The sequence below is a fragment of the Delphinapterus leucas genome, chromosome 11 (assembly GCF_059928025.1).
Source record: "Delphinapterus leucas isolate spDelLeu-1000000601 "Yukka" chromosome 11, BTC_Dleu_Yukka2, whole genome shotgun sequence".
In the NCBI taxonomy this organism is placed as follows: domain Eukaryota; kingdom Metazoa; phylum Chordata; class Mammalia; order Artiodactyla; family Monodontidae; genus Delphinapterus; species Delphinapterus leucas.
This window is the reverse complement of record NC_143139.1, coordinates 85510438-85524255: the sequence shown is the minus strand read 5'-3', so window position 1 is coordinate 85524255 and position 13818 is coordinate 85510438. Positions and strand designations below refer to the sequence as shown.

The window sequence follows — 13818 nt, the reverse complement described above, 5'->3', positions numbered from 1 at the left end:
TTTGAGCTCAGACGTAGAGAATGGACTTGAGGACATGGGGAGGGGGAAGGGTAAGCTGGGATGAAGCGAGAGAATAGCATTGACATATATACACTACCAAATGTAAAACAGATAGCTAGTGGGAAGCAGCCGCATAGCACAGGGGGATCAGTTCAGGTGCTTTGTGACCACCTAGAGGGGTGGGATAGGGAGGGTGGGAGGGAGGCGCAAGAGGCAAGAGATATGGGGATATATGTACATGTATAGCTGATTCACTTTGTTATACAGCAGAAACTAATGCAACATTGTAAAACAATTATACTCCAATAAAGATGTTTAAAAAAATTTAAAAATAAAGACATACTTCAATGGAGACTTTCAGTACCCTTGTTTCAAGTATTTACATATTAAATGTACATTTTCTAGTATCAATTTTAGTAACTATATTTGTATATGTGTAACTATATTTGTGTGTATATAACAATTATAATAACTATATTTGTATTTATATTTCAAAGTCATCTCAACCCACTTTTATCTTTAGCCCCAGTAAATCTTGGGTCCTACCTGTAACTCGTATGCTTGAGGGTCAGACAAATAACATACACATTTATGGAGGGGAAGGGTGTAGGGATTATAAAAAGTAGAGACTGCAGACTCCACCTAAAGGCATTCAGCTTCAGAAAGTTAAAACCGCTGTGTTGGCCAAACAGAGCATATCTTCAGGCTGTTGGCTATCTCAGCTCTACTCTTTCCTAAAAGACTAGTTAGTATACCTGCAGAAATAGTGGCCTGTTTTTCTGGTACTTTAAGATAGATGTAATTTAAATAAATCTGGATTGCACAGAAGTCTTTATCAGATCTTGCCCTAATGTGCTTTATCACCTTCCAAGTTCTTAGTTTCTCTAGCTGAGCACCATCAGGTCAACTAATCTAATAAAAATAGATCCAACAGGGCTTCCCTGGTGGCGCAGTGGTTGAGAGTCCGCCTGCTGATGCAGGGGACACGGGATCGTGCCCTGGTCCGGGAGGATCCCACGTGCCGCGGAGCGGCTGGGCCCGTGAGCCATGGCCGCTGAGCCTGTGCATCCGGAGCCTGTGCTCCGCAACGGGAGACGCCACAATAGTGAGAGGCCCGCGTACTGCAAAAAAAAAAAAAAAAGATCCAGCAAAGGCTTTTAGATGGAACATTCATGCTTCTCCCTTGCTACTCTGAAAAAATATAGATAGTTCACATTAATCCTAGGCTCTGGACAGTAGGGTGGGTTAGCCCGCGTCTTGGTGCAGTTTTTACAAGTTGGAGGCAACTAGGGTCAATTTTCTGTGTCTTGCCATACCCCACCCTAATGCCCATACCATAACTGTTTTTCCTAACTATGGAAATGGGTCAACATTTCTCTAGTTTTATTTTCTTTTTTAAATTCTTCTAAAAGTATTTTCTTTGTAAAAAGTTATTGTTTGTGAATATATTCTACTTTTTAAATTTCACATCATAAATTATATTTCATAAATATGAAGTATATTTTATTTCACATCATACATCAACTTGCTATTTATTATTTATCTTACACTAAAAGGATTACAGGTTCAGAGACTTCTAGACTGGAAGGGACTTAGAGATTGTGACCATCATCATTTATAATACAATTAACTGAATAATGTGAAGTTGCTCTGTCAGTTGGGTTTGGTCAGGAAAACAGAGCCATGTTATGTATTGTGGTAATAAGGAGTTTAATAGACCAATCTGGGCTTACACAAATGTGGGAGAAGTTGAAGTAGGAGGATCAGAGAAACAACCTGAAGCACTGGAGTAGGGGAAGAAAGCCATGGGTGCGTTGTAGTGAAGAGATCTGGATGCTACTGTATCTGACCAATGAGACCTTCCAAAAATAATGGCCTCTCCTTCACTTCTGCCTTTCAAATCTTAGGCAAGTTCTTCTCACTGGCAGACTGTAAGCTGAAGCTCTAGAGAAGGGGATTTTGAGGCATGTCACTGCAGGCATCACTGGTAGTGATGATAGCAAGTGAATCTGGCACAGCTGCTTACCTAATTCATGGTGCTCATTCATTCTGTCATCTTCACCTTTCTTAATCTTTTCCTAGACCATGATGAATGTGTGTCTCCATTGATCATCAAGCAGTCATGGAGTCTTGACATCTTGTACTTTTTCACAGAATCATTTTAGATTGCTTCCTATACCTACAGACATCTTTCTAAAAGTTATAAAAAAGTAACTAATTTCTCTCATACCTATTTCTTGAACACTAAACCCGAGATAGGTTCACTCTTTAAACATTGCTTATACCTTGTTCACTAGAGCAGAGACTCAGGTTGCTAGAGCTGCAAACACAAATTTTATCAATAATTTAGACTTTCAGGCTTAGGAAGGAAATAATACAAGTAAAGACAGCAGGAATAATTATTCTGAAACACTGAGAAATCTTAATATGTGCATTTGCTTGATACTTTGAGACTACAGTCGAGAGTGAAGTTAGAGAATAGAATGTTTTCCAGATTGATACAGGAAGTGTTGATGTAGCACTTAACCTGTTGGTTTGAAGCCAGTGAACTAAACTCTAGTTTGTCCATGGTTAACTGCCCATAAATAATTACCCTTATATATCTCCCACTTTACCCATTCATCTGTCTTCAGTGAACAACCATATAATGAATAATTGAAACCTGGCTTAGTATATTTTTAATGATTATTGCTTTCCAAATGTCTGCATTAGAAAAACTTATCAGTTTTGGATATACATTTTTTGAATACTAAGTGGTTGAGAAGTATGATTTAGCTTACAGAGCAATTGAATATGTGAATAATAATATTATTTTTTGGAGGCTATTCTTTGATTTAGCCAACAGATGTATACATTTTAATAGTGAAGTACATTATCAAAATTCATATGTGAACTGAATGAATTTTTTATTGATAACAATTTTGGTCATGACTCAAATATAAATTATGTACATATGAATGATTTATTTATATCGGTTTTTTTGTCAATAATTCTTGAAATTACATAAGTTTCATGATGTGGAATTAAACGCTAGCAGCTAAAAATTATGTAATTATTTATGTTAGGCCTCAGTAGACAAAATTTGGCATGTTAGTATGACACTTGATGTTAGTTGTAAAATAACATCAGAGGGCAGGTAGATAGTACTAACTGGCCCACTAGTTCTTATGAGCTAGTAATTAAGTTAAAAAAAATTTTTTTTCTAAACGTCCCAGGCTAGCTGAGTGTGAGATGCAAGACTTGTAGTGAATTTAAAATTATATTTAACGTGCAATGTGAGCTCATCGAGTATACCAAAGGATTATTTTTGGCTTTAAGACTTCATATGCTGTTTAAACAGAGTACAGAGCATGTGGATTATTCAGTGATACATGAAACTATCCATCTTAACAGGTAAATATTGGGAAGATGGATTCACCCATTGAAAAGTGGAACTTAATAATTGGCAACTTGGCTTTAAAACAGGTAAGTGATACATATATTTGTTTACAGATCTTGAGCTTTACCTGTAAGAATGGAATAAATGTTAGTGCTCTTAAGTCTACCATTTAATTGTTTCAGGGAACCTAAAATAATAATTGGGTACTATGAACAAGTGATAGAATAAATGGATACCCATGGCTTCTGAAAGTTTTCTTTTTCTAGAAACTGATCAGATTCTTCTAAATATGAAAAATGTATAACATGCAAAATATAGAATAAATATATGAAATCTCTTCTACCATAAGTATATAATAGAGCCAGAATTTGAGTTAATATCTGTACAAATAAATATTTAGCACTTCATGGCTTAGGTGCTGTTTTTCTACTTTGATATTTTTTAAAGTAAATCCTCTATTTAATTAAACTCAGCTTTTTAAATATATTATGGTAAGATGTTTGTTTAAGATGAATTTTTCTTAATTTGTTAATGTTATCAGTGTTAATATAAATGAGCACATTAAATTGTCAATTACATATACATGAATTATATATAGATTACCTACAGTTCTTTCTAATCTCAGGGGAATATCTCTTTCTCTCCCACCACCCTCTCCTATCCCCAAGACACAAGACTGCAGCCCCCTAGCACCTCTTTAGCAAGTGCAAGCTTAGGAAATGCTCACTAATTTTAATGTTAGTTCAACTAGGACATAATGTTGAGAATATGTAGCAAACAATTTATTTCATGTAATGTTCAAAGACAAAGAAATAAAGGAAATTTTGGAATATAGGCTTTAAAACAATATCTGTGCAACTGCTTCTAAGATCACAGGGATAGAAATAAGAAAATCTGGTATCTAATCTCAGCTCTAACATTAACTAGCTATGTAACCTTCGTTAACTTAACCTTTCTGTGCTTAATTTTCCTCTTCTTTTCCACAGTATTGCACTAGAGACGTGCATGATCCTTTTCAGCTCAAAACTGTAGGAATCTATGCTGGAGTAATAACCAAAATATTTAACAACCAGTAGACAACTATAAATTAATATATAAATTAAAATTTGAAAATATATTCCATTTTTTTCTTTAAATACCCTAAATTCTTACTAAGTTATATGAATTGTACTATAAATTATTCATCAAATTATTCTAATAATTTTCCATCTCTGCTTTTAATTTTTCCTTTCACTCTTAGTCTCCACCCTTCCCTTGTCATCCTCTCTCCCCACAACTGTTGGTCAGGATGGGAGCCAGTGATGGCCGGGGATTCACTGATCCTAGTTGCCACAGCCTGAAGTCTGTGTCTTTGTCTCACTCCACCAAGGATGCATGAGAAACAGGGAACCCCACACAGGCCCATCAGGACATAGTCGGTGCCAGCCAGTGAGGCAGCAACTGGTTGGAGCCCAGTTACGTGGACAGAAGCAGAGGGGAGAAGAAAACAGGGTCAGGTGGTGGGTGGCGGTTGTGCTATCTCTGAAGCTTTATCCGCTAAAGCTCGTGAGGGAGTAGATGGCGTGGGGAGGGGTGTGGGATGGGTTAGCAGTGTTCCTTCAACTAGAGGCTAGTTATGGAGGATAGAGGTGGGGAGCGATGGAAAGGACAGAGGAGGCTTATGCTGGCATTAGCTGGGGTGTGTTCTTCTGACTATTAAATAGGATCCCAAGCAGATGATCTGTCACAGATTTCTTCACAATTGTAGACAGTGGCCACCTCAACCTGTCCATAAATTGTCAAATAAAGCAAAGTTCCCAATCCCACTGAAGAATCATTACCTCACCAGGAGAGATGTGCCTTGCGCTCACATGTATTTATGGCTCCTGTTAACTTCCCCAGCTACTCCTTAACCCAGACTGTGCTCTCCTCTTGTGTACAACTGGGCATTTCCTTTGCAGGTTTACAGAACAGGACTTATTTATCTCAGGGGTGTGTGTGTGTGTGTGTGTGTGTGTGTGTGTGTGTGTGTGTGCGCATGCGCGCGCGCATATGCTGTAAGTCTTACATAGGCTCCCTAGCTCTGTATTTCATTTCCAAGAAGTAAAAGCACTATATTTTATTTCTAAGAAAAACCTTGGAATCACGGTGCTAGAATTTAAATTATTAATTAATTTTATTTCTTTTACATACCATATTATTTACTAACGAGTAAGAGAATGCTAAAGTATCTTAGCAACTGGTACAACCATAATGGTGCTTACAGCTTGACTCTCAGCTCTGAATCTGCTGTAATGAAAGATGTGGGGCTGGAATCTAGGATATCTGGACTTGCTGGCCCAGGCTTTTCCATTAATTTGCTCTATGACAAGATCAGACTACTTGGGTTTTTCACCTGGAGCCCTGGGTTCCAGTACATGGATTGGCTTCAGAGAGTCTAAGCGCCCAGAAGTTCTACTCAAAATATTGAATGCATCTGTGTTTTCGTGGAGGGAAGAATCTATAAAATTTTTGCCAAATTGTCAAAGGAGTCTATGACACAAACACAGTTAAGGATCAGTGAACTGGAGATTCCTTCAGGGTTTCTTTTTTTTTTTTTTTTTTTTTCTTCAGGGTTTCTTTTAGTTCTAGCATTCGACTAACAGGATTCTAAAAGTAGTTGCCTTTTTTTTTTTTTTCTGAGGGTTGCTTTGTGCCACCACTGTGGGAAGTACTTTATATATTTATGTAATTCATTTAAATATCAAAATAACCCTTTCATGTTCGATATGATCATTATTTTTCAGATTAGGAGCTAAGGTTTTTATAGCACTAATCACAATTGTGACTATTTGTGAGGTTATTTTTTAATGTCTGTCCCTCCCATTGACCAAGAGCTTTGTAAGGGCAGGAGATAAATCTATTTTGACCACTGTTGTAGCCCAACACTAAGCATAGCACCTTGTACATAGTAGATCCTACATTAATGCTTGTTGGATTAATAAATTTAAATAGCTTGCCACAAGATTAAGTGGTCTAGCTAGGAATCAAACTCTTATCATTTGATTGTAGAATCCAATCTTTTGCCAATACTGTGTCTAGAGTCAGACTTCAGTTATGTGGACTGGGTACTTTTCAATCTTCAGGTTGGTATTTTTTTAGGTGATCTGTGGGTTACACCATCAAAGTCACTTAGGATGCTTGTTAAAAATAGATTCCTAGATCCCATTCCATACCTACTGCTGCCAGATCAGGGCACTTTGAGAACCCATCACCTTAGGGAATAGTAAAATAAAATACAGTAGCTTCTTCAAAAGGTAAGGCAGCTCAATTACCATATACAATACTTTCTTCTGACTCCTTGTATGCATATTTACATCATAAAATAAAAAATGCATTTTCAAAATGAATAATTCTGTTGGATTTTATTAAAACTTTTTTAAGGTTCAAGCAACAGTAGTTGGCTTTCTAGCAGCTGTGGCAGCAATTATATTGGGCTGGATTCCAGAGGGAAAATACTATCTTGATCATTCCATACTTTTGTGCTCTAGCAGTGTAGCAACTGCCTTCATTGCATCTCTTCTGCAGGGTAAGTAAATTTATAAATGTCTACTCTATAATATTTTACTTTCTAATTATTTATTTTCCATGTTAACTATTTTTATTTAAATGGTACTTGTTCATTATAAAAAACAGAGAAAAGTTATCTACAAACTTTTAAAATAGATTATTTCAGATATATTTATATATATTATACGTAATCCTTAGTATAGAGCAAGCTTTCTGAGGTTGTGTCCCAGCTTTAGGTCCCCTGGTGCAGCTCCCAGACAAGATCAGGAAAATAGTCTAGATATTCATTTGTTTCTGTAATTTAAATTAATTGAGAATCTCCTGTCTGGAAATCGTGCAGAGGATTTACCAGCTTGTCATTTGAGTAACAAGTATTCCAGGAATTCTGAGTTTTAAAAGCAGTCCCTCTGGGTTTCCCTGGTGGCGCAGTGGTTAAGAATCCACCTGCCAATGCGAGGGACACTGGTTTGAGCCCTGGTCCAGGAAGATCCCACATGCTCCAGAGCAACTAAGCCTGTGCGCCACAACTACTGAGCCTGCGCTCTAGAGCCCGCGCGCCACAGCTACTGAAGCCTGCATGCCTAGAGCCCATGCTCCGCAACAAGAGAAGCCACCACAATGAGAAGCCCACGCACCACAACGAAGAGTAGCCCTGCTCACGGCAGCTAGAGAAAGCCCACGTGCAGCAACGAAGACCCAACACATCCAAAAATAAATAAATAAATAAATAAATATTTTTTTAACAAGCAGTCCCTCTGTTGAAATTTTTTAAAGTCTCAGATTTCAAAAAAATTCCTTTACTGTTTCTGTGGCAATACAAGTATAACCATATGCTTAACACAGCATATTGTTGGCTATAGAATGTTAAAGAGCCAGAAGGTTTTAACGTTTAACTACGTTAAACGTTAGTTATAACGTTAATTATAAAAAATTATAAATTTTTTAGTTGGGATATCATTCTTTATATTGATTTATTAATATCAACTTTACACTAGAGAACTTATTATGGAACAGTAATCATAAAGACTTGGTAATTTTTATTTTATAATTGCCATCTTCTCATTTTAGATCACCAGCAAGGTGAAAAATGGAACACTCTACTGTCAGGTGATCATACAACAAAGCTAACTTTTTCGGCTAGGTTCTGGTAATTTAGAAACTCTTATTAAAATTAAGACCTGACTGCCAAAATATTTTCAAGCATTTTATTTTAGTACTTAAATTGTACCGGGGTAGTTTCTTGTCTTTATAATAGAATTACTAGTATTGAATGGTGTTAACACTGGTGAAAGCATAGTGAAGTTATGCTATTGGGAAACTAATTTCTGGTTAAAAAAAAAAAGTGTTAAAGCATTAGCACTCTGTTTCTTTAGGCTCATTTGCTTCTGTTTTCTCTCTAATATTGTTTCATTTAGAAAAAATTGTTTAAAACTTTTCAGACTAACAAGTATTTGTATTGCCTGTGATTTTTAAAACCATAAAAATTCAGATTTTTAAAATACATTTGTTAGCCTTCTTACTTTTAATAATGTGTGTTCTAATTTTATGATAACTTGACCTTTATATATGTAGAGCAGATACTATTGACCACCTTTTGTAGGTGAGAAAACTGACTTAGGTAAGGTGACTTGTCCAATTTCATCAGCTTGTTCACAGAAAAATCATAATTAAAACCCATTTCCTGCCTCCCAGCTCTTTCCACTGGTCCATGATGGCAAAATATTTGTTTTCAGCTGAAAAGTTATAGACAGAATTCTTTCATAGGAGAACTTTCCACATTGATCTTTAAATGTGCTGATTTTGAAAAAAAAATTATATGATCACATCTTGACTGATTATTGTATAATATGTTTAAGTTTTTTTCCTGCTATTGTTTTTTTCTGTTTACAATGATATTATGGGAAAGGTAAGTCCATAGATTGAAAAAGCCTACAGAATAAAAGACATGAGACATTGAACAAAAATTCTACTTTCAATAATTTGGCTTTACGGGGTAGTAGAAAAAACAGTTACTTACAAGCTATGTGACCTTATGCAAGAATTTAAACCTACTCCTAGGACCTCAGTTTTATTATCTATAAAGTGAGTATGTTAGAATAAAATCATTTAGAGTCATTTTCAGTCTAAAAATGCAGTGAGATTCTGGTTTTTGTCTATAGCCATATTTAGGCTTCCATATTGATTTATGGTTAGCACATAAATGAACTAATCTTAAATATTTTCTGCCCTGCATCCTCTTAAATGTGTTGGCATGAGAAAATCTATATAATCGAGTATGGCTGTAATGCTATCATTTTTCTCCCATTTCTATATTCAAGAATATAAGGATTTAAAAGTATAAGTACACAGTCACATTTTCATCTTCTGTTGTTATAGGTTCATAGACAGAAACTTGGGGTTTAAAGAATATCCTTTACAAAGACTGCTTCTTGTATTCTGGCCTGCAGTGTTCAAAATTTAATTACTTCCCTCTTCTTAATACTTCAACACTTTTTAATAATAAAATGAAGCAAGCATTTCTGGCTACCACTATGTAAACAAATCTGGTTTTGTTGGCCTTCTTCCCAATTGCTATGTGTATAAATATGACTCATCTTTTTATTTATTTATTTATTTTAAATTTATTTATTTTTGGCTACATTGGGTCTTCGTTGTGGTGCGCAGGCTTCTCATTGCGGTGGCTTCTCTTGATGCGGAGCATGGGCTCTAGGTGCGCGGGCTTCAGTAGTTGTCGCTCGCAGGCTCAGTAGTTGTGGCGCATGGGCTTCGTTGCTCCGCGGCATGTGGGATCTTCCCAGACCAGGGCTTGCACCCGTGTCTCCTGCGTTGGCAGGTGGATTCTTAACCGCTGTGCCACCAGGGAAGTCCTTAAGTATGACTCACCTTTCTTTGACATTTTCATACTTTATTTGAGGGTTAAAATAAAATCTTTGACTTTGATACACATGAATATATTACATCTAAGACATGCATGTTACTAAATTTGGAACTTTAATGTTATTTTACAGTAGCTCTTCAGGTCTCTAAATGCAACATTGGACTTCTCAGATCTTTTGTGATCCCCACTTGGAATTTGTTGAAAGACATTTTGCCAAAGCATTCAAGTAAAAGGTTTTGTTTGCTTTAGTCAGCTTATCTAAGCAGTCTAACCGGAAGTGATACACTGTTTGTCTAGCCTATGTATTTCAATATTTCGGGGGATTGATTTTCTTTAAATTATAGCAGAAAAAGTAATGAGCTTTATTTTTTTCTAGGAATAATAATGGTTGGGGTTATCGTTGGTTCAAAGAAGACTGGGATAAATCCTGATAATGTTGCTACACCCATTGCTGCTAGTTTTGGCGACCTTATAACTCTTGCCATATTAGCTTGGATAAGTCAGGGTTTGTACTCCTGTCTTGGTAAGTTGACTTGAAATTAACTATAATGCATTATTCAGAGTCTCTTTAAATAAATATTGTTGCAGCAATGTCATGACTCCATGGTGGCCTTCATCTGTGTTAGAACTGTAGTTGAGGCTGGTTAGAACAATAACTGTTACTTGTTGTACACCTACTATGTGTTGTGGTTCTCACATATTTTTCTCTTCTTAAAGAGTTTAAAACTCAAAAGATAAGGATTATCATTTCTAATTTCAGATGAGAAAACTGAGGATCATAAAGGTTATGTGTGTTACCCACTGTTGGTAGGAAGGTTGAACACAGATCTGTCATAGTCTATGAATTCTGCCCTTTCCTCTGAATGTGTAGCCACTGATGGTTCAACCCACAGGATTCTGATATGTGTGTTGCACTGTTATCTCAAAACATAAGGTTATGGTGGAGTTTGAAATTTAGTGATTTTTCCACCTTTCAGAAACCAACGTGGCAATTAATACAACCAAAAATCACCATGAAAATGAGCCTGAATGCTGTGTGAATTTGGAGTCATCTTATATATGTGATTCCTGATAATAGTAATAGGGTATTTATAGAATGTAATGGATTGTTTTAATGCAAATTTATACCGTGTGGCTATTGTCAATGTAGATGTATATGATGTGTGAGCATAGGTTTAGTGCTAAAAGTTGGTTGTAGTTTCATTTTTTTTGATGCCAAATTTTTAAAAAATTAAAAGAAAACAGAAACCCACAGTAATACAAAAAAAAAAAAAGAAAAGAGCGAGAGAGACAGAAAGAGAGAGAGAGTTTATAAGCCAAGCCAGAAGCAAACATTTAATCACATATCCTCATATATTTTCATGGATTCTAGACAGATTTATGGTATACTTTAGAATAAATCTAAAGTATATTTGGTTTGTAGAAGTAAGAGTCTCAGATAAATGTTTTTGAACTAAAGAGAGGGCTTTAACCTGTCAAAGGCAGTCATTTTCTACTACTTTTGGAGATATCAAGAGAAGTTTCATGTAGTGTATAAAATTACCATAAATTATTTAATGACATAAAAACAATACTCATTAAGACTTGATATGTATGTTAAAGGAAAATTCTCATATAGAAGATAAGATGTGTCTAGTTGAAGTAAGGAGAAGACAGTAAATGATCAATGGCCCAAACGTAAGATCTTGTTCCCATAAAAAAGAACAGTGTATTATTTGCAGACTTGGGTACTTAAATTACCATGATGTCAGCTGCCTGCCAAATACCAGGGTGTCTCCACCAGTTGAAGCCATTGAAGAATGTTACCATAATAAATATGACAATTGTTATAAAGATACAGACTATTACGATATTCCATAAGATAAATCAACTTCTGAGGAATTTATTTTTTAAAATTACACAAGTGATAAACTCCTTATAAAAGACTTAATGTGTTATTCTCTAAAGCTTTCAATATTTTGAGTGTTACAGATGATATATTAGTAGTTTAACTAGATCAGGAAATTTAAAAAGTGAAATGTAATGAGACCATAATTTTGTAAAATAATTTTATTATTAAATATTGCTTAGCCTCTTCTAGGCCTTTACTTGTCTTCTGAAAGTTGACTCAAAGTAATTCAAGATGAACTAATTAATGAACTAATTAAGGGTTTTTACATTTACATTTACCCTTAATGAACTAATTAAGGGTCTTTTACATTTCATCTGTATCATTTGTTTCCCTAAAATTATATTTTTTAATGGGCTACTGATTGATTCCTCAGTTAATTTAAAGGTGTTTCTGAAGTGCCAGTTTTGGATTTCTACAATAAAGTGTTTGCATTTTGAGCACTAGGGGGCCTCATAGGACCAGCAGTTGGAAGCCTCTTATTGGAGGTATTCTGAACACAGAGATTAGGCATGGGCATACTTAAATTCCAAGATCCCATTCATCCTGCTGAGTGGGATGCCTAGCTCTTGGAGACAGAGTTCAATTCTTGAACTATATTGGAAATACTTAGCTGTCTTTAGAGATAAAAAGAGGATTTCATGGCAGCCATACACTTTGGTTATAAATAGAGGCCATGAATTATGTGGCTCTCAAAGAATTGGACATTGAGAAAAGTCTCACTTAACTCCTCACTTAGAGCTTTGGATATTTGGAAATGACTGAACAGCTCCGCTGGTGTTCTGTTAGCTTCGGTACAAGCTCACTCTATATTCATTCAGTGTGCTACCTTTCTTTCACTCCTGATAAAACGTGCTGATTTCTGATATCTGAAGTAAATATGGAATTTCCCCCCTTCTCACCTCTCCAGTTCTACAAAAAAGGACAAAAGAAACAAAGCTTTGTTTACTGTTACTGACTTTATTTTTGTAGTCACCCTGAGAGGAAGTCTTTATTGCTTAGTGAACAAGGTTAAAGTTTTAACTTGGTGTTCAGGCCTCCTGGAGTCTTCCTTCTCAAGCTCCTGCCTGCTCCTCCCTTTCTTGTACCTCTTGCCTTTCTCGTACTCCAGCCAAACTCAGCCATTTACTGATTCTCATATGCCACCTGTGATTTTTGTCTTTTCTTTCTTATGTCATTCCCCTCCTCCATGAAGGCCAGTCAGAATTCTCATTTTTCAAAACTAAATTCATAAATTTCCCTAATCTTAGGTAATTTTTTCTCCTCTGAATTCCTATAGCACTTTATTGACACTTCTCTTAAGTCATTCTTTATATTTGGCCAGTCATTATAGCTTTTTAAGTAAATGTAGTATCTTCCCTCTTGAGGACAAAACTGTGTCTTTATTTTATTTATTTGTTTTGTTGACTCCATAGTGCCATATACATAGTGGATGTTAAATAAATAGCACTTCACCAAATGTTTTATTCCTTTTGAAAGCTATCCAATTAATGTGAATAGAAATTATTTAGGAAGTGGTATATGTATGGAAAATGAAGGAGAGTTATCCCTCTAAATGACTTTGCCACAGTACCTGTCCAATAACATAATAGATTGTAATGAAAAAATGATCCTTTCAATGAGGACCATAGTATTAGGAAAATAGAGTATACTGCCTCAGCAGAAAGTATTTAGACATTAGTATCACCATAAAAAAATAAAAATGGCAACATGTGGCTAGAAAAAATCTATTTCAAATGAAAACAGAAGAGGAGGGACTTCCTTGGTAGTCCAGTGGTTAAGACTTCAACTTCCAATGCAGGGGACACAGGTTCAATCCCTGGTTGGGGAGCTAAGATCCCACATGACTCACAGCCAAAAAACCAAAACATAAAGCAGAAGCAATATTCTAACAAATTCAATAAAGACTTTAAAGAAAAAAATGGTCCATATCAAAAAAAAAATCTTAAAAAAAAAAGAAAATAGAAGAGGAAATAGAAAGTCAGTTTAGAGAGTAATCTAAGCTCTAGATTATGATATGCTTAGGTATGACTTGTAGAGAAAGTATAAAGGCATTTATTCATCCATATGGTAATCTTTAAACATGTAGTTATTTTTAAAAACTATTATAAGGCTCTAACATTGGGCCAGTAACTGAAATACCTG

General features: G+C 35.6%; 1 protein-coding gene across 1 annotated transcript in view; it reads left to right on the top strand.

The window, feature by feature from the left end:
- The window catches only part of SLC41A2 (solute carrier family 41 member 2), a 132627-nt gene that overhangs the window by 54505 nt on the left and 64304 nt on the right, over positions 1 to 13818 (top strand). Inside the window, exons 4-6 of the mRNA XM_022599802.3 lie at positions 3394 to 3465; positions 6782 to 6926; positions 10162 to 10308. Of these exons, the coding sequence (XP_022455510.1) occupies positions 3394 to 3465; positions 6782 to 6926; positions 10162 to 10308 (364 nt within the window). The remainder of the gene's footprint in view (positions 1 to 3393; positions 3466 to 6781; positions 6927 to 10161; positions 10309 to 13818) is intronic.